The sequence below is a fragment of the Myotis brandtii genome, unplaced genomic scaffold, assembly GCF_000412655.1.
Source record: "Myotis brandtii unplaced genomic scaffold, ASM41265v1 scaffold2, whole genome shotgun sequence".
Lineage (NCBI taxonomy): Eukaryota > Metazoa > Chordata > Mammalia > Chiroptera > Vespertilionidae > Myotis > Myotis brandtii.
The window spans coordinates 1,326,169-1,349,141 of record NW_005357451.1 but is presented as its reverse complement, the minus strand read 5'-3'; the positions used below and the strand labels follow the sequence as shown (position 1 = coordinate 1,349,141).

At 36.2% G+C, this 22,973-nt stretch overlaps 1 protein-coding gene across 3 annotated transcripts in view; it reads right to left on the bottom strand.

Annotated features, from left to right (window-relative positions):
• The window catches only part of DACH2 (dachshund family transcription factor 2), a 717,141-nt gene extending 702,275 nt beyond the window's left edge, over nucleotides 1–14,866 (bottom strand). For all 3 annotated transcript variants that reach the window (XM_014538871.1, XM_014538872.1, XM_005865261.2), the window contains exon 1: nucleotides 14,200–14,866. In XM_014538871.1, coding sequence (XP_014394357.1) covers nucleotides 14,200–14,705 — 506 coding nt within the window. In that variant the 5' untranslated portion in view covers nucleotides 14,706–14,866. The remainder of the gene's footprint in view (nucleotides 1–14,199) is intronic.
• Between the last annotated feature and the right edge of the window lie 8,107 nt (nucleotides 14,867–22,973).

Sequence of the window (22,973 nt, the reverse complement as noted above, 5' to 3'; positions counted from 1 at the left end):
AAATTCTTTCAATATTACCCTTTGATGAACTATTGCCATCTCTACACACTTGCTTGAGTTATTATTCTTTCACTATTCCATTCAAAATGTGAAGTTCTTGTTGATTCCCCAAACCTATCTGTACATGCATGTAGAACTGAGTCTCCAACAAGGGAGTTTAGTTACTATATTTCTGAAAACATCATCATTTTAAGCAATATTTTCTATCAGGGCATGTATCTTGGAGACATTCTAGAGAAGCTCCTTCCTGTGTAGTGCTTATCTCTCCTACTAGTTTATCTCTATTTCCCACCACTAGGTTTTCCAAACCTTCCTGAATACTTGGAACATTCCACTATCTAACTAAACTTGTTTGCCCATCTAGTTATCAAGACATTACTTCAAAGACAGCATAGAGAGCATAGTGTACCCAAGAAGGTTTATATTCAAGAACTGGTTTTGCCTGTACTAGATTGTATGGTCTGAAGCAATTCATTTATTTGCCTACCTTTCAATTCTCTCCCTTAAAATTCCTGGGCAGGTGACCTCCTCCTAGAGTTGCTATGAGATACTGTGTGAATAAGCTTTGCAGCCTGTCAACTTCTGCATGAACATAAGGTACTATTATTCTCTAGAAGCATTGTAAGTTTCATTATAATTATGGATGATGCTCCTTTAGCAATGAGTAAAAAAAATCTAAATGAGATTAAGTGATCCCCAGAAGAAACATGTTGTAAAGTGGCCAGCCATCTGTTTATAAAAATTTAGAAATTTTACAACAAAATTAAAACATTCTATTTAAAAATTAAAAACATACCTTTTTAAGTATCAGATTAAATTAGCTAATATATATGGAAGAACTATATAAATATAAAGCAGTATATACATGTAAAGTTTTTACTATTACACCTAGCTAGTAATTTTAAATTTCCAGATATATTTTCAGGTAGTAGGCATGAAGGAAATATTTAAACTTTACTGTACTTATTAAATACAAAAATGACAAAAATGCCACTTTGATGTTCTTTAATTCAAATTTTAATGTTCATTAAATAATCTTGAAGGCAGTGGTTCAAATCACTCCATAAAATGCAAACTTAGTTATTACTGAATACAATAAAAACTTCACACACATGGCCAAAGGCAAAATACAACCCTTTTTGAAAAAATTCATATTCAACATGTTTTAAAAATGTGCTATGGCAAGCTAGAATCAGGCTAACAGACCAATAATAGTAAGGAAATTTACAGAAGAAATGTAAGTGACACCATATAAAATATTTTGAAAATTGAAGTTAACATTTACTACTATAATAAAGAAGTATTATTTTACTGACAACACATATTCAAATGTGTTATTATAGTTTCAAGTGCTACCAGCTCATCTCAAATGACATAACATTTCCACATTTTGCCATTTATGTGTTTTTATTTACAGCTAATAATTTTATGCTTTCTGTTCCTGTTAATTAATCTGCTTAAATTAACCACTAAAATAAAATAAATTCCATTAAAGGAAATAATTCATTCAAGAGCTCTGTGGAAAGCCCTTCATCAGCCCACAGGATACTGTCTACCTCTCATCTATCAGCTAGTTTCTGGTCCATTCAATATTTCCGTGAGAACTATTTTCTCAAGTGTTCTCCACCCTTATTTAGCTTTATTCCTTTGTCCATGCCCAAATGGAACTACATCAATGCTAATATGACCCAAATTATAGTCCTTCTGTCTTTAAAATAAAAATACTGTCAACAGTAAAAAATATTTTAAAAATAATTTTTAAAAAGAGCCTTCAAATTGGACAGAAAAGTAAATTATTGAGCTCCACTGCCCCTTCTTTGATGGAACATGAATCTATGTGGAAAAATACTATTACATTTTTCCCCACTAATACAGAAAAAGATCTAAAAGAGGTATTTCTTTGGTTGTCTATACATTTAAAAACTGAAACTCCTCTTGAAAAACAGTGATACTCAGAAGAGCAGAATTCAATTCAATGGGACAGTGGGACTAAACTGCAAAGAACTTTAGACTCTGGCAGAATGGGGATTATGTAAACATCATACAACCTCATGAAAAAGAACACGCCCTTAAAATAGCAAAAACCTGTCAGTCTTCTAGTATGACAAGGACCAAGCCAAGACAAATGCAAATATAAGAAAGTGGCTATACCAAATGTACTAGTACCAAATAAGCTCTTGAGGAGTTACTACCCATTTCAGAGCTCACAATGTACATGTTCCCATCATCAAAATGGCCACTCTTGCAGTACATGATTTGCTCAAGAATATAATGTTCCATTTTTTAACTGCAAGCTGAAAATCCATTAAATATTACCATTATAGAGTAGAAATACTACACAAAAATATCATCTACTGTTATACTCATCAATGTGTTTTAACCCAAAAGCCACGATTCCTCTGGTATCAACAAATGTTTAACTTATGGAAGATGGCTATTTAGAGGTAATAAGCATAGGAAAGTGTAATGATGTCAACAACTAGGATCTTGCGATTTGCCAGTTTTTGATCTGCTAACAGCTTTAATGAGTACTGTATCCATTAAGTACATACATCTTTTCATAGACAACATAAAAATAAATTTAAGCAAAATCCTCATTAGTTAATCACTAACTAACATCATCCAATACACTGTTATTAGCTATATCTTAAAAGCTCTATGCCTGCTTATGCTTTGTTCGCTTCAGATATTTTCTACATGAAGCATTTAATTTCAGATTTAATTCAACCTTAGCATTTTTCTGGGCTATCTCTTCTTCCCACCAGTGAATACTCATAAAATGTAAACACAATTTCATAGTAGAATAAGCAAAATAAATTTAGACAGGTAAGTATGCTGTAAACATTTTATAATGCACTGCAAAGCCTAATTAATGTTATTTTAATTTTCCACGATTTTGAACTGTATACATCACTTGCTGTTTTTTGCATTAATGTAGATTAGCTGAGAGTTAACCATGTTAACAATTACCTAGGTAACCTGGAAATGAGAAAAATAAGAATTTGGATAGTTATTAAGGTCACTACTTTACCCTTGTACAGGCTTATAGTAGGTACTTATTAAATATTAGAGGCCCAGTGCACAGATTCATGCACCCGTGAGGTCCCTCGGCCAGGCCTGCGACCTCTCGCAATCCGGGTTCCCTCAGGGGATGTCAGACTGCAGGTTTAGGCCCAATCCCCACAGGTCAGGCCAAGGGATCCCATGGGTGCACGGAGTGCACTGGGCCTCTAGTATGCATATAAGATCTTTGGTTAATCTCTTCCCACCCTCCCCCCTTCCCCCTTCCCTCTAAGATTCATCAGTCTGTTCCATGTTTCCATGCTTGTGTGTTGAGCATCTGCCCCCTGGTGGTCAGTGCACATCATAACTACCAGTGGAATAGTCGAACAGTCGAATGGTCACTTAGGCTTTTATATATATAGACTAGAGGCCAGGTGCATGAATTCATGCACAAGTGGGGTCCCTTGGCCTGAACAGTGATCAGGGGCCATCAGGGCCACGGGAGGTTGGCCAGCCAGGGGGGTGGGGCCGTGGGAGGTTGGTCAGCCAGGGGGAGGAGCTGCAGGAGGTTGGCTGGCCACCCCAATCGGGGCCAATGGGACCAGCCGGGGGAAAAGACCGACGGAGGTTCAGCCAGCCGGGGGCAGGGACTGCAGGAGGTTGGTCGGCCATGGGGAGGGACCTCAGGAGGTTTTCTGTGGGAGCACACTGACTACCAGGGGCAGTTCCTGCATTGAGCATCTGCCCCCTGTGGTCAGTGCGCATCATAGCAACCAGTCATTCAGTCACTTAGGCTTTTATAGATATAGATATAGATAGATGATAGATATAGATATAGATATAGATATAGATATAGATATAGATATATTAATAGATTTGTTGAAATGAAGTGACAGATACGTGTGTGTGTGTGTGTGTGTGTGTGTGTGTGTGTGTGTGTGTGTGGTATTCAAGCTGAATATTCTACTTGGATTATAAAATGAGACCTGAAACTTATGTGCTATGTATGAAATGTACTTTTCAGTAATTTTTTTTCTATGAATAAACTTCTCTTTTTTTCTTCCTCAAATAAATACCTAGAGGGTACCCATAAATCTTTTCACAAAATAAATTTAGAAGTTTAACAGATTACAGGCTATTTTCAAAGCAGCAAGCTTAACATTAACATTAACCATTTAATTATACATGTCTGCAAATAATCTTGTTTTCCAAAGTTATTTAAGGTTTAAATATAATACATGTAAGGGTCAATGTATTCTGAACAAATAAAAACAAGCAATTCTTTTTCATGTATGTTTTAATTTTTGCCATATAATATTATATAGGACTACACGCAAAGCAAATCAAACTCTAAGCTTGAGGACCTATTTAAAACTCTAACACTAATAAAAGCAAAATTTTCATGGAAAAAAAAACTTTTTAAATCCATAGTTGCACATTTTACTATGTATTATAGAATGACTAATTTTATAAATTTTTGAGGACTCATATCCCTTGCAACAAATATATGTCACAGAAAAGATACTGAAATCAATTAACTACAGCTATTCTGAAGTGGAAATACCTGTTTTACTGCAATATCCTCTTAATGTGTATTTTATTTATGACATGAGTAATTCCCTACATTTATAAAACTAAAATATTTTATATCTCAATAACTGACTTTTTAAAAGATTTTTTACTCATTTTGAGAGAGGGAGGAAAGGAGAGGGAGAGAGAAACATCAATATGAGAGCCAAACATTGATTGGCTGCTGCTTGCATGCCCCCTACCAGGGATGGAGCTTGCAATCTTGCAACCAGGGATGGAGCTTGCAACCAGGAATTGAACTGGTAACCTTTCGGTGCACAGGATGACACCCAAACAATTGAGCCACACGGCCTCTGACCTTTTTTAGTTGAACTTTTCTGGTATAATTCTAAAGACACACACACAAAAATCCTGTATTTACTGATATAACACATGAAGCAGATATGAGAAAGGAAATGTAAAGTTTATTCAAAAATGAATATGCCAAAAATTGTGATCTCAAAGATTTCACAATTTAACAAATATTATAGGGGAGATATATGGTTTATATACAATAAGCTAAAGTCAGCATGGTTCTAGAATGTAATATGCATGAGAGAAGAGACTGTTTTGTTCACTCTATTCACACCTGGCATCACATAGTACACACTCTACAAACACACACACACACACACACACACACACACACACACACTATCAACAAATCTAATCATGAGATCAAAATTATAGTAAAGAGGTTTTTATTTTATTTAAATTTCAATAACTAAGTGAATCAGTTGAGTCCTCCAAATATCTACAGATTAAAGACAATACTGCAAAGAAGACACTCACTGGGGTATAACTTACATCCTTTGTAAGAACTGTTTTTGGTGAGGTCCTTTTGAGTCTTTGTAATTAAACTTTTTTGGATTGAATTCAAGAGCAGAACCATATCATAAAGCTTCCCACCCTACTGCCCATAGTATTATTAGAGCAAATCTTCAGTGTCTGTATGTTCATTATCTTTTCAGAAGGATCAAGGCCTAACATACATATCTAATAACTTTTTATGGTCATATTAAAGTTTTCATATCATTTCTGTGAATTTGGTGTACCTTAATTTGGCATTAAACTTAACGTTCTTAAAATAGGTACTGAGTAAATTGCATCTATGTACCCTAGTAACAAAGCCATTAGAGACAGTATGATCTTATATAACTATGTTTTTGTTAATGTTTTACTTCAATACAGCATGGTATCTCACATGTGATACATAATGGAGATAATGAATTAAAAATATAATGGTAAAATCATTTTATATAAATATTGCTTGTGATGATATTATAATACTTTTTAGAGACACAAATGAGAGACAGACTTCTTCCAAATAACTGAAAGCTCAGAATCTAACATATTGCTGTAAGCTATAATCGTTATAACTGTTAATCCAATACACCTTTTATACAAACCCATAAACACATGAGTGGAAAAATAGCACAGATGTTCATCTCTAATGCAATTTCCATTCAATTTCCTAAGTGCGGTCCCTGTGTGCAAACTAGCTTAACGTTATGTTTAGCTTGCAAATTCTTTTAATAAATAATGAATGCAATAAAACTAGGAGATCAATGGCAAGCTGAGAAATCATAAAAAAAAAACCTTTTGTGTTCAGGCTGTTGCCCATTTCAAACTTTAATCCGGAGACAGATCAATATTACTTTTTTCTTTTTAACCCATCACATAAATAGAAGATAGACTAAATGTAGCCTAAATGCTGTTACCAGCTAGCACTTGCCAGCAACCTGGCAAGATTATTGGACACACTTGCGATTGAATGTTTTATACCCTAATATACACACTACATTACACATGATTAAAGAGTCAACTTGTTTAAAAATGAAAAGGTTATATAGCAATAAAAATACCGTGGTTCATTATTTTTTAAACTTTCCTGTGCTATATATTTTTCCAGTAGTGTAATTACAAAGTTTTCACCACAATTTGTTCTAATAAACTAAATAATTGTAATGGATCAAAATAGTACATACATTTGAGTAGTTTCAACCTCAGGGGTCCTAGATGAAAGTTAATTTTACTTTTCAAAGTTAATTACAATCAAAACCTAAGTTAGTTCTTTAAATGGGTGGGGATAATAATTCATGCAAATTTATGGTGCAGTTGGATGGGTCTTGATATTATCCAGGAAAATAGTAAATAATTAAACTTAAGTATTTGTGTTTCTATTCACAGGCTATAGATAAAGGGAGGAAAACCCTTTTCTAACCAACACATTTTGGATAAATATGCATTTACTGTTTGAATGATAATCAAAAGTTGACTGTCACCAGGGTTAATGCTGATATCTAGTAGTATCAATCTAAATAACTGAGTATCATTTTATGGTAGTAGGCTTGTTTTATTAAATCTGCTTAGTCATAATATTGGAATATAAATTAGAATATTAGAAGTTAAAAATTCATCCTTATAAATTATTATTACAATCTGAGGGTTTGATTTATGTAACAAATTTGGTTCTCTTTTAATGAGATCATTTTAGGTAGTGATAAATATATCGATTTGTTCTTTAGGTATATTAAATTCAATTTTGCATAAAAATGTGGATTACACTTTATATTCACATTCTCAGTATAATAATTTCACCAATTGTAATGTATAAATTTAGCTGTAAAAAAGACTGTGGCAAGATATCCCATATTTTAAGCAAAATGTGAAAAAAAATTTAACTCCTCCATAACTTTATTGAACTTCACTATAAACTTCCCTTTAAACTATACTGTAGATCATAGCATGTACCCTAAGCTTCCAAGATTAGCCTAACACTAGAGATTAAAAATTTCCTGAAGAATTTGAGACCTCAACAGTATCCGTTAACAGTGTTTCCTGTTTTCCTATTCCAATAAAGGTAACAATAAAATCATGATGAAAAAATACTGTAAAGGCCTACCTCTAAAAACTGATACTTTTAAAAAAATATATCCCTCAGAAAGTTGAACAAGAGAAAAATTGAATCTCCTTTTTAAAATTTGTGTTTTCTAATATCAGAGTTTAACTAAAAAAATATAATACCTACAACATTAAATTCAAAATATTTCACAATTGACAGAATCTTTTCGGCTCTAAAACCAACATACTGAAATCAAGGGTGAAATGAAGTATGGTACGTATGCAGGTAGTTAATTGATTTCACTAGTTATCACAAAGTTCCTTCTGGTGTGTATATGTTTTTCTATAGTCTAAGAAATTAAACTATAAAAGCAGCATTCATTGTTACTAAATTATTTTTTATTTACCAACAATTACCCAAAATATAAACAACTGAAATATACTAAAATAAAATAAACTTTTCCAAGATTTTCAGCATTATAAAGTGAGGAAATGATGACTACACAATGGACAGGCTGTCCCTTACCTGCTAAAAAGAAATATTAAATCCTGTAGGAGTTCTAAATCCCTTAGTAAGAGTATATTGCAGCTGCATTAAGCCAACAAGAAGTTTATTAGTAAGGATTTAAAAACTAACACCCTTCTATAATCAATTTGGATACAGCATTACTCTATTTATAGTGATACTTTCAATGTGTCCCAATCATATATTACTTATTCTCATTTTTTACTACTATGATTAAATATTAATGTGTAGACACTATGAAGCACTACACTATATTTAGGTTTTGCTATATTGATTTTCACCATTTTAGAATAGTTAATATAGCATGAAAATTAAGAGTCTTGCCCATGAATAAACTTATGATGGGTTTGATATTTTTCTCTGATTTCTTGTTCTAGCAGAAAATGGAAAAAGGGATGCCGCCACTTTAAAAGCTTCAATCTCTTTGACATTGCTGGCAGTGTATGGGAACATTAATGCATCTGTCATGATAACAAGCTAAGAATAACATCTAGACATCAAACCGAGCAGAGAATCCATCTGAAGTGATTCATTCAGATCTGTCTCATTGATTTATTAAACACAGGGCAACATCTGCAGCCTCACAGAGCCGCTTGGTGAAATTAATGCAAGATCAATTCAAATGGAAAAAAGTGTAAAAGAGATAAATCAAAACACAATTTGCATGCAGTTCCACAATCAGGCTTATTGGGTGCAAATGCTCAATTTCCCTTCCAAAGCAAATGTGTTTAAATGTTTTATCTTTTTAGAATTGTGTGATCTGAAGTGACAGTGAAGAGTTCTGCAGGTTGAGATGGTGAAAGGGAAGAAAAGAAGGGAAAAATGCTACCAAAGACCTTTTGAATATGCAACAAGAATATCATTAATACCGAATTGTTTTTCTTTGGGGGAAAGGTTTGATGTCCTTTCTTTGAAAACAGAGTATTTACAATTTGGGTCAATTAGGACAGTTTTTATACATATTTGAAATATATAGAGTGGATAAACCTACATCACTTGTATCTTTAAATGCACCAGATAAAGTGCCACTGGAGATCTAGATTGCCAACTGAAATATAATATATTATGATTAGGGTTTCTCACAATTATATTTGCCTGTTAGAAGCACTTTTAAAACATCTAGGGATTAGGAAAGCGTCAAATAATTCAGACTTGATGTTTTCTGCAGGTATTAGGGATTTCCTGTGTGAAACCATATAAAACATTAATGTCTGAAGACTATCACTTCCTAATTTTTTATTGGCATACATGGAGGGTAACATCATACATAAATATCCAAGGATATTCTCCATCATGTCATGCATCATTTCTTTAATGTAATATCCACCACCTAATAAATGAGCATTGGGACAAATATAAAATCCAGATAAAATATTTAGATAAATACAAAAATGTTGATTATTCAGAAGTGTACATTTAAAATAGATGTACATGTGGAAGTTCTATGCACTGGTATATGACTAAATTGTTTTAATTATAATCCTGACATAATTCTTCTAATAAAAGACACAACATTGTTGACTATGTGACTGCTTTTAGTAGACAATATCACTACCCCTCATTACCCTATGAAATAAAATGTCTGTATTTATATCCTGGATTAATTTTTGAGATCTTTTTATCATTTCTGAAAATAAAAATATAAGTCATACAAAATATTAGCCAAGATAAGTGATGCAAGTTCTTTAAATTTTGATTTTGCTTAACTTCACTATGAATAAAAACAATTTTCAAAGTAAATTATGTTATTCTGTGTGGATTGTGAAATATATTTATCAAGTGTGAATGCAAAGCCAAACTCATTGAGTGCTTACAATAATTGTATTTCTAGTATTTTAAAGGAGTTTTAAATTGTTGTAAAAGTCTTGATAATTCACATAAAGTTTTTCCATCATGGAAACCCATTTATGTTCCGTTAACACAGTCAAAATAACAATAAACTACAATTAAACCACTTAAAACTTTAATTTAAAAAACTGAATTTTATTCATTTGAATATATGTGGAATCATGTCTCCAAATGAGTTAAAATGTTTTCTTAATCATACATTCTTGTTACTTCAAGCATCCATTTAACTATATGTAAATGACCAAGTAACATTTAATCAGTTGTTCCTCAAATGAAATTAAATGCCGATCATGAAATCTGACAATGGTACTTTTTTTTTTACTTTTAGACATTTTTATTTTTTAATTTATCTTTATTATTGAAAGTATTACAGATTTCCCCCTCCCCCTAATGACAATGAGATAAAAAGATTAAAAGAGATAACACTAAAATGTGTTGGCTGATTTTGCACTGAATACCAATTTTTAATTTAATATTTTACTACTACATTAAACTTTGAAGAATTTAGTAAGGAAAATCCATTATTTAAGAGTGAGATTTTAGACATTTGCTTTCTGAATTTGCCTCCTCTCTCTCATATTAAAAACTCCAACTTCTCTTATACAAGAAATAAAAAATAATCACAGCTCTTTATCTGCAAAAACAAAGATCCAAGACAAGATAACATCTTTTCCCATTTGTTTTGGGTCTTTTTATCATCATTTTCTTAATAATCCTCAAAATAATTTCTCTGCAATTAGTTTCTAAAAAGGGCATCAAGGAAAAATATTGTATAGCCCTTTGGAATTGAAATGATGTAAAACTTGTCTCATTTAATAAACCAATGAATAGTCAAAGAGTTTTAGTCTTACTATTCTCTAGTGCCTGAGGAGAGTATTATTTTCCAACTTCTTTCTGGAAAGACATCTTTGAATATCTTGATAATTATCAAATAAAATAGTTACTATAAGACACTGATAGAGTTCTTGTGACTTTTAGTACTGTCAAAAAAAAACCAATCATGTATGTATTTTACTTACTCACTTTTCTTCAGTAGACATTAATAAAATGTGCTCTGAGCCAAATAAAAATGCCACTTAATGCCAATATGTTAAAGTCTTTGAAAATTATCAAATTGGAAACGGTCCATTTTTATGTGTTTTTGGAATAGTGTATGAAGCTTTTCAAATTAAAATATCCTAAAAGTCAGGATTTAAACTCTTGCCCAGCTATCTGACAGAGAGGGAAAGTAATGTTTATTATGTATGAAAATAAAATTACAAATGACACCATTACAAATAGGCCTTCAAATACATTATGGAAATGTATCTATCAGGAGATGAAGATGAATATCTTTTTTCAAGTAAGAATAGTACGTAAGACTTTCCACTCACTGAATATATACTTTTTCCTTGCACTTTCCCCACCTTTTACCTAGAAATGCTAAGAAATTATGAGTCCTGAATGACAATCCTCTTTAGCCAATTCTCCATTGGTACATCAAGTCACTCATCTGTTTTGGGCATCTCTATAAGCTCTTCTGATACATCTTTCACTCACTGTCTTGGCATCATTCTGCTACATCCTACATCCGTCTTCTCTTACTGGCTTCATGTCTCATCTACCTTATTTTATTTTCCTTGGGCTATATTTGTTTATATCCCATCCCTCACCTTTCTTTTCTTTTTGTTGAATAGAAAAGTCTTAGAAATTATGTTGATCTAAATACTAATTTTACAGTTTCATTAAATCACTCAGATGTTGGGAATGGTTTAAGGTACACATTTCTGTAAATAATGTTACTTAAAGTTGTAAAGCATCCATTATAAACACTATCATATTTTGTAGTTTTTAACAACATGGTTATGAGAGCATTTGCATCAATAAAATTTGGTAATGTTACTTTACTATTAATTATATTTTTCCAGAAAGTGTGAGTTTTTAAAAAATGTATCTAGAAATTGCAATGTAGCTGTGTTTCTAGTTTTCCTCATCTTCATTCATGGACTGAATTTCATAATTTTTTACAATTAAATATTATAACACTTATAACACAATTATATAAAATGCATGTCATAAATAAAATACCCATAAAGAAAAAATTCAATAAGAGGCACATGAAGCATAACTCAGATGTATTTCTTCTTACATTTTTAACATTTCTCTTCACCTTTATGCATATACACAAAAACAATTTAAGCCAAAAAAAACAGTTAGATTGTAGATGCTGTGATAAGGAGTAAATAAAACTTAACTGAATTAAAATAATAACTTAAAAACACATCATATAACAAGGCCCCAAAATAGTATATGAACACCTGCCACTGGATGCAGAGTAATTTATCACTTTTCCCTTCTAAGTAGCTCTAATAAAAATTAAAGAAAAGTTTCTATTTACAGAAGAAAGCGTCAAATCACATTAAAATACTAATATATTTGTTTTTTAAATGAAAATAATAGATTTTGCTCAAGGATGTGGAAATTAATTATTAAGGAAAGAAGAATTTCCTATGTGTAATGCATGTTCCACTTTAGATATGGGTGTTTGTAAGAGAGTGAAGAGAGGCAGAGGAGAAGAAGGAGAGGAGTAAAGAGAGATGGGGAGAGAGAAAGCTAGAAGATGGGTTTTCATATCTGCAATTGTTTAAATGCCAATCTTTTTCAAATGGCAACAAAGGAATTAGAAGGCATTCATGTGAAGTCCTTGGTAACCCTCTGAATTTGTGTATTAGTAAAATGCTTTGTGACCAAAATAAAATGTCCTTTCTACTCTTATGACCTATAATTACTTATTTTATTGAGGGAGCAGTTATCCTTTGTGATTTTAGGCCCCCTACCTTCCTTAAGAAAATCCAATATAATAAACCAGGTTTGGAAACCCCAGATATGAATCAAGAAGGAGTTCTCCTATGAACAGGTTTCCATTTAATTGCCAGAACACAGGAGAACAGTGCTCAAAGGAAAAAGAAAAAGAAAAGGTTCCTTTGTAAGTTCTGTAGCATTATCTTATTGGAGAAGTCAGCAACAGTTTGTCTGCAAGGTGTCAGTGTGCTTCAACTATACATAGCAATTTGGATTTTACGACAGATGTGACAACTGAATTAGTTTTAGTTCATAAACCCAGAGATCTTATGATTTAAAGTTGTGTTGTGAGAAAGTCTACCTCTGCAGAAGTTTTCTGCAAAATGATCAACAGTAGTGCTGCTTTACAACAAAACGCTTTGCTCCCTTTAACCTGGTGATGATGATGTCTTGGTTTGTATGCTAATCACATCTGCCAAATATGTACTTTCCTAACAGATATTAGTCAACTACAGATGGAATAAACACTAAAACAACCAAATCTTTAAATGGTCAAATAACCTTGAATATAGTTTACTTTTCTTTTTTTAACTCAGAAATATTGAATACAGTTTGTTTTATGCACATACACAAATAGACATTTGTTCTATAATGTACTTCTAAGCTGTGATGTGAAGGAGGTACACTTACAACCAGAGAAGCTGGCCAGCATAATTTAAGGAATCCTCTCTTTGGGGAAATGGGATCCTCCCAGCTGTTTGCCTGGGGGGAAGAGCTAAAAGCACCCTCTCTAGAAAACCTGCCGACTTCTACCCCACCCCCCAAACTGGGTCCCAGCCCCAGCGTTTTATGACCACATTGCCCTTTACAGATGACCCAAAAGGGACGATCCCAGGAAAGTGAAATCTGTCGTGTTTGTTTTGTTTTGTTTTAAATAAGATCCATAGACTTTCTTGCATCCTGTACGGGGAGCTTTGCTTAGTTGGCATGAGTCTCTCTCTCTCTCTCTCTCTCTCTCTCTCTCTCTCTCTCTCCACACACACACACCACCACCACCACCACCACCACCACCACCACCACACACCCTAGGCACTCTCACAGCAAACACACAGGATGGGAAACGAATCACCCTCTGGGATGGATTCTAGACTTCTGACCCTCTCCATCCCCCAAATGCTGTGTTTTGGATTGCCAGCTTAGAAGCCCAGTGTACAGCTCAGCCAGCCTTCTATCCCAGAAAGCCCTTTGTGCCCCTGTTCAGGATAAAACTTCTCTGACCCGTCTGGCCACAAAAGAGCAGGAAAGAAAACCAAATGGAGGAATTAACAAATAGCCACAAGCAGCCAAAAAGCCATGCAAGATATGGGCGGAAGGCTGGAAAGTTTCAGTAGAGAATCGCAAACTAAAGTTTGTGCGGGACTTTCTTAGACCGAAGCCCTACCACTGAGCACAGACGAGAAGGAACGGGCAATTAATTAAAGTCCTTCTAGTCCTCTTTCCCCCAAAGACTTATAGCGTGAAAAGTAGAGGAAAGCTAGTTAAGACTCACTCTCTAAGTCCGATGAGGGTGATCAGACATGCAGAAGAGGGCAAAAGGGGAAGAGCGAGCAGAGAAACGAGACTCTCACCTGGCATTGGTGCAATCAGTGAACAAAGTTTCGAAGTCTTTCCTGGTGATGAGTTTACAGCGGTTCACCCCGGGCTGGATGGCCCCCAGCCCACGGAGTATCCGGACCTGTTCCACAGTACACACCACGGGAGATATGTCCAGTCTCTTCAGCTTGGTGTACACTGTATGCAACCCTCCCACCAGGTGCTTCAGGAAGAGATCAAAGACTTGCGGGAGGCAGATCAGTTCCTGGCCGTCCATCAGGAACGAAGCCACCTTCACCCCATGCATGTCGACCATCCTGCACTCGGTGTTGCCGCTGCCTGCGCTGGCACTACAGACCCCGCCACCCCCTGCGCTGCCACTGTGGTTACTGGCCACAAAACTGTTGATCATATTGGGGGTGAGACGAGGAGGCTCTCCAGGAGTCGAATACATTGGCTCAGCCCGAAAAAGGCCCCCCGGGACGCCAGCGCCACTGGAAGTTGCAGAGATCACCGGAGGTGCGGAGACAGCCATGGTCATTCAGTCTCAAACTGTAGGTCCTCAGGCCCTCGTTTTCTCGCCCTGTCTCCTCTAGGTCCGTCCCCTCGCACTCGCTCTTTCACTCTCGTTCTCTCTCGGGCGCGCTATAGCTCGCTCAGAACTGTTCGCAAGTCTACAGTAGCAGGGCTCACGCTCACGCTCAAACTCACCCACCACCCAGCCGGCAGTGAACCACCCCTACCCACAGCGGCCCGAGACCCCACCCCTGCCACACCCCCTCCCAAGACTGGCAGCGTCCCCCAGCCAATGTGCTGCAGCTCCTCGGCTTCCGAGCGCGCCAAGTGGCTGTCGCCCTCGAGGAGGTGGAGACTCCCGGGTCGGCCTCCTAGCTACCTGAGGCCCTTGAGGGTTGGGGGGGGGAATGGGGATGCAACCTTAGAAGGGGGCGGTGTGGTGCCTCTGCTTCTTGCCTAGCAGTCTGACCAGAGAATACAGTTTTCACACAGAACTCGCAAAGTGGCCTAGGCTACCAACCCCTCCCCTCCGCGCCCCACTAGGGTCTTGACGTGGGAACACAAAGCAGCACTTTAGAACGTGCCTCCCAACCACCCCGCAGCACCCTGCACCCCGGTTCAATTGCGGAAAGGGAAATGGGAGCTTCAATTCCATTTACACTTAATTCTCAAACGCGGGAATTTAAGAGATGGTTTCGCCCAGCTTCCAGGAGAAAGATTCCAGTGACTTCAGAAGTAATCAGTTCAGCCCATCTAGAGCGCTTGGCGTTCAATTCTCCCATTCCCGGCGCACAGAGGAACCAGCATCCAAGATCGCACTAAAATCAGTGTTGCGGGTTGCTAATTCGGTCCTACGCACTGACATTCAGCTGACGCAGTGAGCCTGTGAACACGGTGGAAAGCAGGCAGAGAGACTTGGTTTGTGGGTGACAGACACCTCATTGTACAGCACTTCCGCCACTGTCCTGCACAGAGTTGGCTTTCTGTGTCACCGTCCCTTAATTTCAGCATTGCCCTGCCCGAACTAAAATTGATAGAAAAGTTCCCTTATAACGTAAGACCCTCCCTACAGAATATGAGAAAAGAGAGAGAATTTGAGCTCTTTAATATTGAGTTTTCTTCTCTAGACTATGGGCTTTCGTGGTGATTAGAAATCCTCGCTCGTCCTGAGCTCAACATTCCTCTCACTTGTCAAGTGCCTGAAAGCACTACAAGAGATGATAATAAGCAAAATGTCTAGGAAAGGTACATTCCAGGGAAAAGGCATGGACTTTTTCACATGGCATATGGTGGTTAGATCACTGTAGCAAATTTGTTTTAATACTCCTTGCCCAACTTTGATTCTCCGCAATAAAGTTGTTTCCTTTCCAGTCCTTCATTCCTCTAGAAGCTGTTACTCAGAAAGTGAAATCCATGCTTCATTTCTTTACAAAACATTACCAGCGATAGAGATAAAGCAATTTCTCCAGTATCTTTCTGGAATGTAAATAATTTTAGAAAAAATATTAAATTTTATTCAGCTCTTCTTGTACTTAGTAGTATCAAAGAGGAGTGAGGAGGGTGTTTTTTTTCTCCCTTAATAAGACATCAATATTAAAATTGGCTTTTTCTGCCTCTCTCTCCAACATATGTCCACCTTTTGCCATTTCATTAACCAAATAGTAAGAACTACCCTTTAAGACCCTTCATACTGTTTCAATTCTTAGTTGTGTGGAGTCGAATACAAAGAAATTGTAATGATGATTGCTTTTGGAACAGAATGGTAAGAAACTCCAACATAACTGACTGCAATGCATACAGCCAGGAACAAAAAAAATCTTTTGAAAGGTATTAAATCGTCTTTACTAGTTTGCAACTATTGTGGGAAGATAATAAAAAGGAGCAAAAAAGGCACAATTGAGAAGAGATAGCAGAGGCAGGAAAAACTTCAACAAAAAGTAGAGGTTTTCAAAAGAGAATAGAAAAGCTCTGAGCAATGTTTGTATTTACCAGTTTTTTAAAGATAAATCCCAAATTGTGTTCAACAGGTGTTTTGCAGTAATGGATATCAGGCTATGTGTTGAGGCAACTTACCTCTGATAATTTATTATTATTGTAATTTCCAGGTGAATAAGTTTGACTTTAAAGAAAAAAGTTTGTTGTTGTTTTTCTTGAAATTAATTGCATTAAAAAAACAGTATATTGCTGTGCTCACATGATCACATCCTTTTTATTTGCAGAGGGATTTGGAGTTTTCAGAAATAGGACATTAAACAGATGTTTTGATGTTTCAAATTTAAGAAATTCTGAAATATAAAAAGGAAAGGTAGAATATTTCTGGCTGCAATCATTATTTGTTCTACTGAGAAACAAATGTACTTTGACAACTTTAGAAAAGGCTAGGATTAGATGTCTTATATATTTAACATGATCTATCAGAGATGTAGTAATATTTTAATTAACACCAGAGATTAAAGTTCAAATTCTAGTAGAAATATGAGAGACTAAAGTTAGCAATTGGTCATTGAATGTTAAAGCTCACGCATTCAGCACACAAAAGACCCTTGGTTTCATTATTTGAATTCCCTCCCATTTGCAGTCTTCTACAAAATAGACTTGGTAATTGTCTGAAGGTATACTTGTAATTTAAAAATGTAGTCATTTAGATCTAAGAGGCCAAGTGTTGCCTCCTTGGGTTTTCTTCACATTTTGATTATGTTATTTCTATTACTGCTATTTCTACTTTTATTTGTATATATGCTCTGAGATTCAGACAATCATATTATACATGGAGAATTTGTTTATCTCTCTTCTAACTTCAATATCGTCCATAAGCCAAACATATTTCTAAATAAGAGTAGGTTTCTACAAAGCCAGCGGAAGCCTTGTGTATCAACACTCTGTAAGTTAGAATTGCATGAAGCAATATAAAAAATAAGTGGAGAGAGGCACTTCTCTAGAACTTCAAGGTTTGTGAATTATTTCCAGATAAGAGCAAAGCACCCCAGCAAATAAGAACAAAATTAGTACAAGTTGATATCATGTCTCATCAAAACAAGAAATTCTAGATGCCACAATTCCAGCAGAGTGATTTGGGGCCTAAGTGTAGCTTCTCATACACTGAAATATTGTAATCTTCAGGGATTTAATTAGCAATTGACATTTTCTCCTAATTCATACTCAATTTGGATGGAGAGTTGTGCTCATTTGTGACTTTTGGCAAAATATTCCACTGTTTGGCATTGTCAATTAAATACAGATACTCTTCTAATTAAAAATAAATACACTGGCAATCTTATGTGGGATTACAAAATATCCAGAACCATTTGAAGGAGCTTGTTTTCAGAATGGGCATTCGAGCAAAACCCAAGGTAATTAATAGAATTATTTGAAACCGGCAGCCAACTGAGGTTAAAACCTGTAATATGGCCTCTAATCAGTACTTCTTAGGAGCCCTCTTAGGTTCATTTTTAGATAAACACTAAAAGGAAATTAATTGGGCAAGGCAATAAATGTGAAATATAAACATTCACATAATCAAGAATTTAACTGGCTAAAACCTATAGATATACCCCACTCAGTGGAATATGGTATGGGGGGGGGGAGTTTTTTGTTTTGGTTTTCAGGAAACTATATAAAATGACCTTCTACAAAATAAATTCTCTTTTGCATTCAATCCGATGTGGGACCACTGGAGCGAGAAAAAACTGTCAAAACCCAAGGAGTAACGTTAAAGTCAGATTCTTAAATGAACAATGAACTTTTACTAATTAAATATTTAAAAAAAGAAACACTCAAAACACCTCATAAAATATAAGCACGTGCCAACGCTTAACATATCATACCCCAATATGCACAGTTCTAGGGGAAAAGGAGATATGTAGATTTTAAATTCCATCTATGTCTTTCAATGTATTGTTCCCTTTTAAATCTTAGGCTTCTAACTGTTCAAATTCAAGCCATTCTAACTTTAGCTGGACTCCCACTGCTATCCTTTCATTCATTTGCTCACTCCCCATTGAATTCCCTGCAGCAGCTACTCTAACTCTTTTCTACTCTTTGCAAGTCACCCTGCCCCTCACTCTCATCAGCTATTGCCTCTCACTTCTCTGATTTTACCACAGTTATTCAACAGGAGCTCCCTCATCCTCCCCTCTCTCCTCCTACAAAAACCTATTCCATATCCTCGCTCATCCTCTCCTACTTCCCTTCATTGATGCTCTTGACACCTCTCATTTCCTGCAAGGCAGTAATCCAGCAGTTTTATTCCTACCACTGTCTTTGGCATCTCAAATCTCTCCCTCTCTATTTGCTCTTTCTTCTTTTATTATTGAAAATGTTCAAGGCTAGGAATTCTTGAGACAAAAAAAAAATTTCCTCAACCCTAACCAGTGGCTATCAGAGTGTGGACCACCAATATCACCATTGCCTGAGTATTTGATATAAATAATATTGTGCGGCCCCATCCCAAAACCTACTGAACTGGAATTTCTAGGAGTGAGGCCCAGCAATCTGCATTTTAACAAGCCCTGGTGATTCTTATGTGAGTGAAATTTTCAGACCCAGTTAACAACTTTTCACACACTCTTTGAAAATCCACAATTGTTCCTCTTTTTCCTTACTAAACAAACTTTCGTACCGTAACTTTTTGCAGTTGGGTTTTTAAGTTGAATACTTGGCTAAAACTACTTTAACAGAGAGGTAATCATTGATCTCTTAAATGCCAAAACCAAAGCCTTTTTCTAAATCCTCATCCTTTGCTGTTCTGCAGCTTTTTACACTACCAGCATCGTTCTTGAACACCTATCCTTTGGCTTTTATGACTCCCTAACAATATTTCTCCTCTTTCCTGCACATTTTCCTTTTCATATCCTTGCTCTTGAAACTGAAATATTAAAATTCCTAATGTCTATACTCTTATTTGTGGCAATTTTATCAACTTTCTACAGCTTCAAAAACACCACTTTACAGATTACCCCAAATCTTATTTCTAACTTTCTTTTTTTTTTTTATTAAATCTTTATTGTTCAGGTTACATTTGTTCCTCATTTTTTCCCCCCCATAACTCCCCTCTTCCCAGTTCCCGCCCCACCCTCCCCCCTCACTCCCCACCCACTGTCCTCATCCATAGGTGCACGATTTTTGTCCAGTCTCTTCCCGCATCTCCCATTCCCCTTTCCCCCCCAAGAATAGTCAGTCCATTCCCTTTCTATGTCCCTGATTCATTATAATCACCAGTTCATTCTGTACATCAGATTATTTATTCACTTGATTCTTAGATTCACTTGTTGATAGATGCATGTTTGTTGTTCACAATTTGTATCTTTACCTTTTTCTTCTTCCTCCTCTTAAAGGATACCTTTCAGCATTTCATATAATACTGGTTTGGTGGTGATGAACTCCTTTAGCTTTTCCTTATCTGTGAAGCTCTTTATCTGACCTTCAATTCTGAATGATAGCTTTGCTGGATAAAGTAATCTTGGTTGTAGGTTCTTGCTATTCATCACTTTGAATATTTCTTGCCACTCCCTTCTGGCCTGCAAAGTTTCTGTTGAGAAATCAGCTGACAGTCGTATGGGTATTCCCTTGTAGGTAATTGAGTCTCTTTCTCTTGCTGCTTTTAAGATTCTCTCTTTGTCTTTTGCTCTTGGCATTTTAATTATGATATGTCTTGGTGTGGTCCTCTTTGGATTCCTTTTGTTTGGGGTTCTCTGCGCTTCTTGGACCTGTAAGTCCATTTCTTTCACCAGGTGGGGGAAGTTTTCTGCCATTATTTCTTCAAATAGGTTTTCAATATCTTGCTGTCTCTCATCTTCTGGCACCCCAATTATTCTGATGTTTGTACGCTTGAAGCTGTCCCAGAGGCTCCTTACACTATCTTCATATTTTCGGATTCTTTTTTCATTTTGCTTTTCCGGTTGGGTGTTTTTTGCTTCTTCGCATTTCAAATCTTTGACTTGATTCTTGCGCTCCTCTGGTCTGCTATTGGGTGTCTGTATAATATTCTTTATTTCAGTCCGTGTATGCTTAATTTCTAGTTGGTTCTTTATCATAGCATCGAGGGTCTCATTAGTTTTCGTGACTCTCTCCTCAAGTTTATTGACAGCTTCTAGCACATTTTTGCAAGCCCTCAAAATTGCGATTTTTAGCTCTATATCCTCCATTTCTGTCATGTTTTTTTGTCTCCGCATTTTTTATGCTTTCTTGGTGCACCCCCTAGTGGTCTTTGTGCGCAGTCTTGTTCTAGTTGAGCCTTGATTGTTGTAGTTAATACTAGAGGGATTTGACCACCAGGCCGACTGGCTGTGTGAATCAGCAGGGTGGGCGGAGGGAGCGGTTATGGCCCCTCTCAGTCCCGTTCCCAGAGGCTCTGCTTCTCAGAACCCCCGGAACCGCTGCAAACCTCGGAGGGAAAGCTGCCTTCCAACTGATGCCAGACACTCCCGCTTCTCCCGTTTGGGTCCGAGTCCCCAGCGATTCGCCCGTATCTGGAGCTCAGAGTCTGAGACTCCCCCCTGACCGAAAACGACAACCGCGCTCTCAGCCACCAGCCCGCTTTGCGCGCGCACCTCCGCACCTGAGTTTTTTCCACACTGCGCCTCCTCTGAGCCTCGGTGTGCTGTTATTTTTCCTTCTAGTTGAAGAGTCTCTCCTCAGCCAGCCTTCCTGTGGTTCTGGGTGATGTCCGTTCCGTCTTTTAGTTGTATTTTTGAAGTGGTTGTTTGCGGCAGCAGTCTCCGGTGTTTACCTATGCCGCCATCTTGGTCTCTCCCTAACTTTCTTAAAGCTATCCTGGAGAGTTAACCATTTCCACTTTCGTGTCCCATGGTCACCTCAAACTCAGCATGCCCAAAACTGATTATCTTACTCCCTTCAAATCTGTTCTCTGTTATTTCATTTTGGATATGTCATAATTCTTTCTTCATGCATCTAGTCACCTGATATAGAAACTTGGGAGACACCTTTTTATTTCTCTGTACATATTATACCCCCAACCAATTAGTCAGTAAATTTTGTGAAATCACTCTCAGCAATATCATTCTTTTCCATTCTCAATGTTACTACCTTAGTTTTTTCGATTATTCACTGTTTGTATCATCACCACAATTACATCTTAATATATCTAAGACATTTTCTTCTCCAATCTAGCTAGTATGTCAGGTTATTTTTTTTAAGTTTCACTCTACTATTTAAAAATCTTTATATTACTACTCCTCTGGCTAGGAAATAAATGCCAAACTCTTTAGAGTGACATTTACTCCTTCTATTATTTACCTTTCATCCTTTCCTGCAATAGTCTGACATGTTGTCTGTGTACTAGCAAATGAGTATTGCTTTCCACTACTCTCAAACCTCTTACCGTATATCTTCTCACCCTGATGCTAATACTTCTGTCATTCTTTCCACATTGAATATGTTGCTGCACTCCTAGTCATCACCACCCATCCAATTCCTAACCTTCCTAAGATTATACTGCAATTTACTTCCACAGAGATCCCCCTCATTCTCTTTTTCCCAGCCAGGAATGGATTATTTCTCTTCTGAACTCTCATAGCATTTTGTGCCTCTTTTAATGCAATAAAAACATGTTGCCTCATGTTATAGTCTTTGGTCCTCTCCTAAAATAAATTCAGTAAGGTCAGAGATCACCTGCATCTTAATCAATATGTTATTTCAAGTGCCAACCATGGTGCCTAGCTCACACATGTTTATTAAATAAATGGCTATATAATAGTCATCTATAAGCTATTTGGATATATAAATGTTCATTATTACCAAATCTGATGCAGAATCTAAGGGATTGATATACATGAAATGAATATTTTTTTGTTAAAAGAATGATGATTTTACCCTGGCCAGTGTGGCACAGTTGTTTAAAGTGTCTTCTTTTGCACCAAATGGTCTCAGATTCAATTCCAGGTCAGGGCACATATCTACCTAAGTTTTGTGTTCAGTCCCTGGTTGGGTTAAGGATTAAAATAAAAAAAGAATGATGGTTTTGCTCATTAGTAGTTTTTGGATCTTTTTAGTGATGGCTGGTTTCTCCGATTAGTTAAGAATTATTTTAATTTTTTATTGTTTAAAGTATTACACATGGGTACATCTACACAATGGAATACTATGCTGAGGTAAAAAAGAAGGAATTCTTATCATTTGCAATAGCATGGATGGAACTGGAGAGCATTATGCTAAGTGAAATAAGCCAGTCAGAGAAAGATAAATATCACATGATCTCACTCATTTATGGAATATAATGAACAACATAAACTGATGAACAAAAACAGATCCAGAGACAGAGAAGCATCGATCAGAC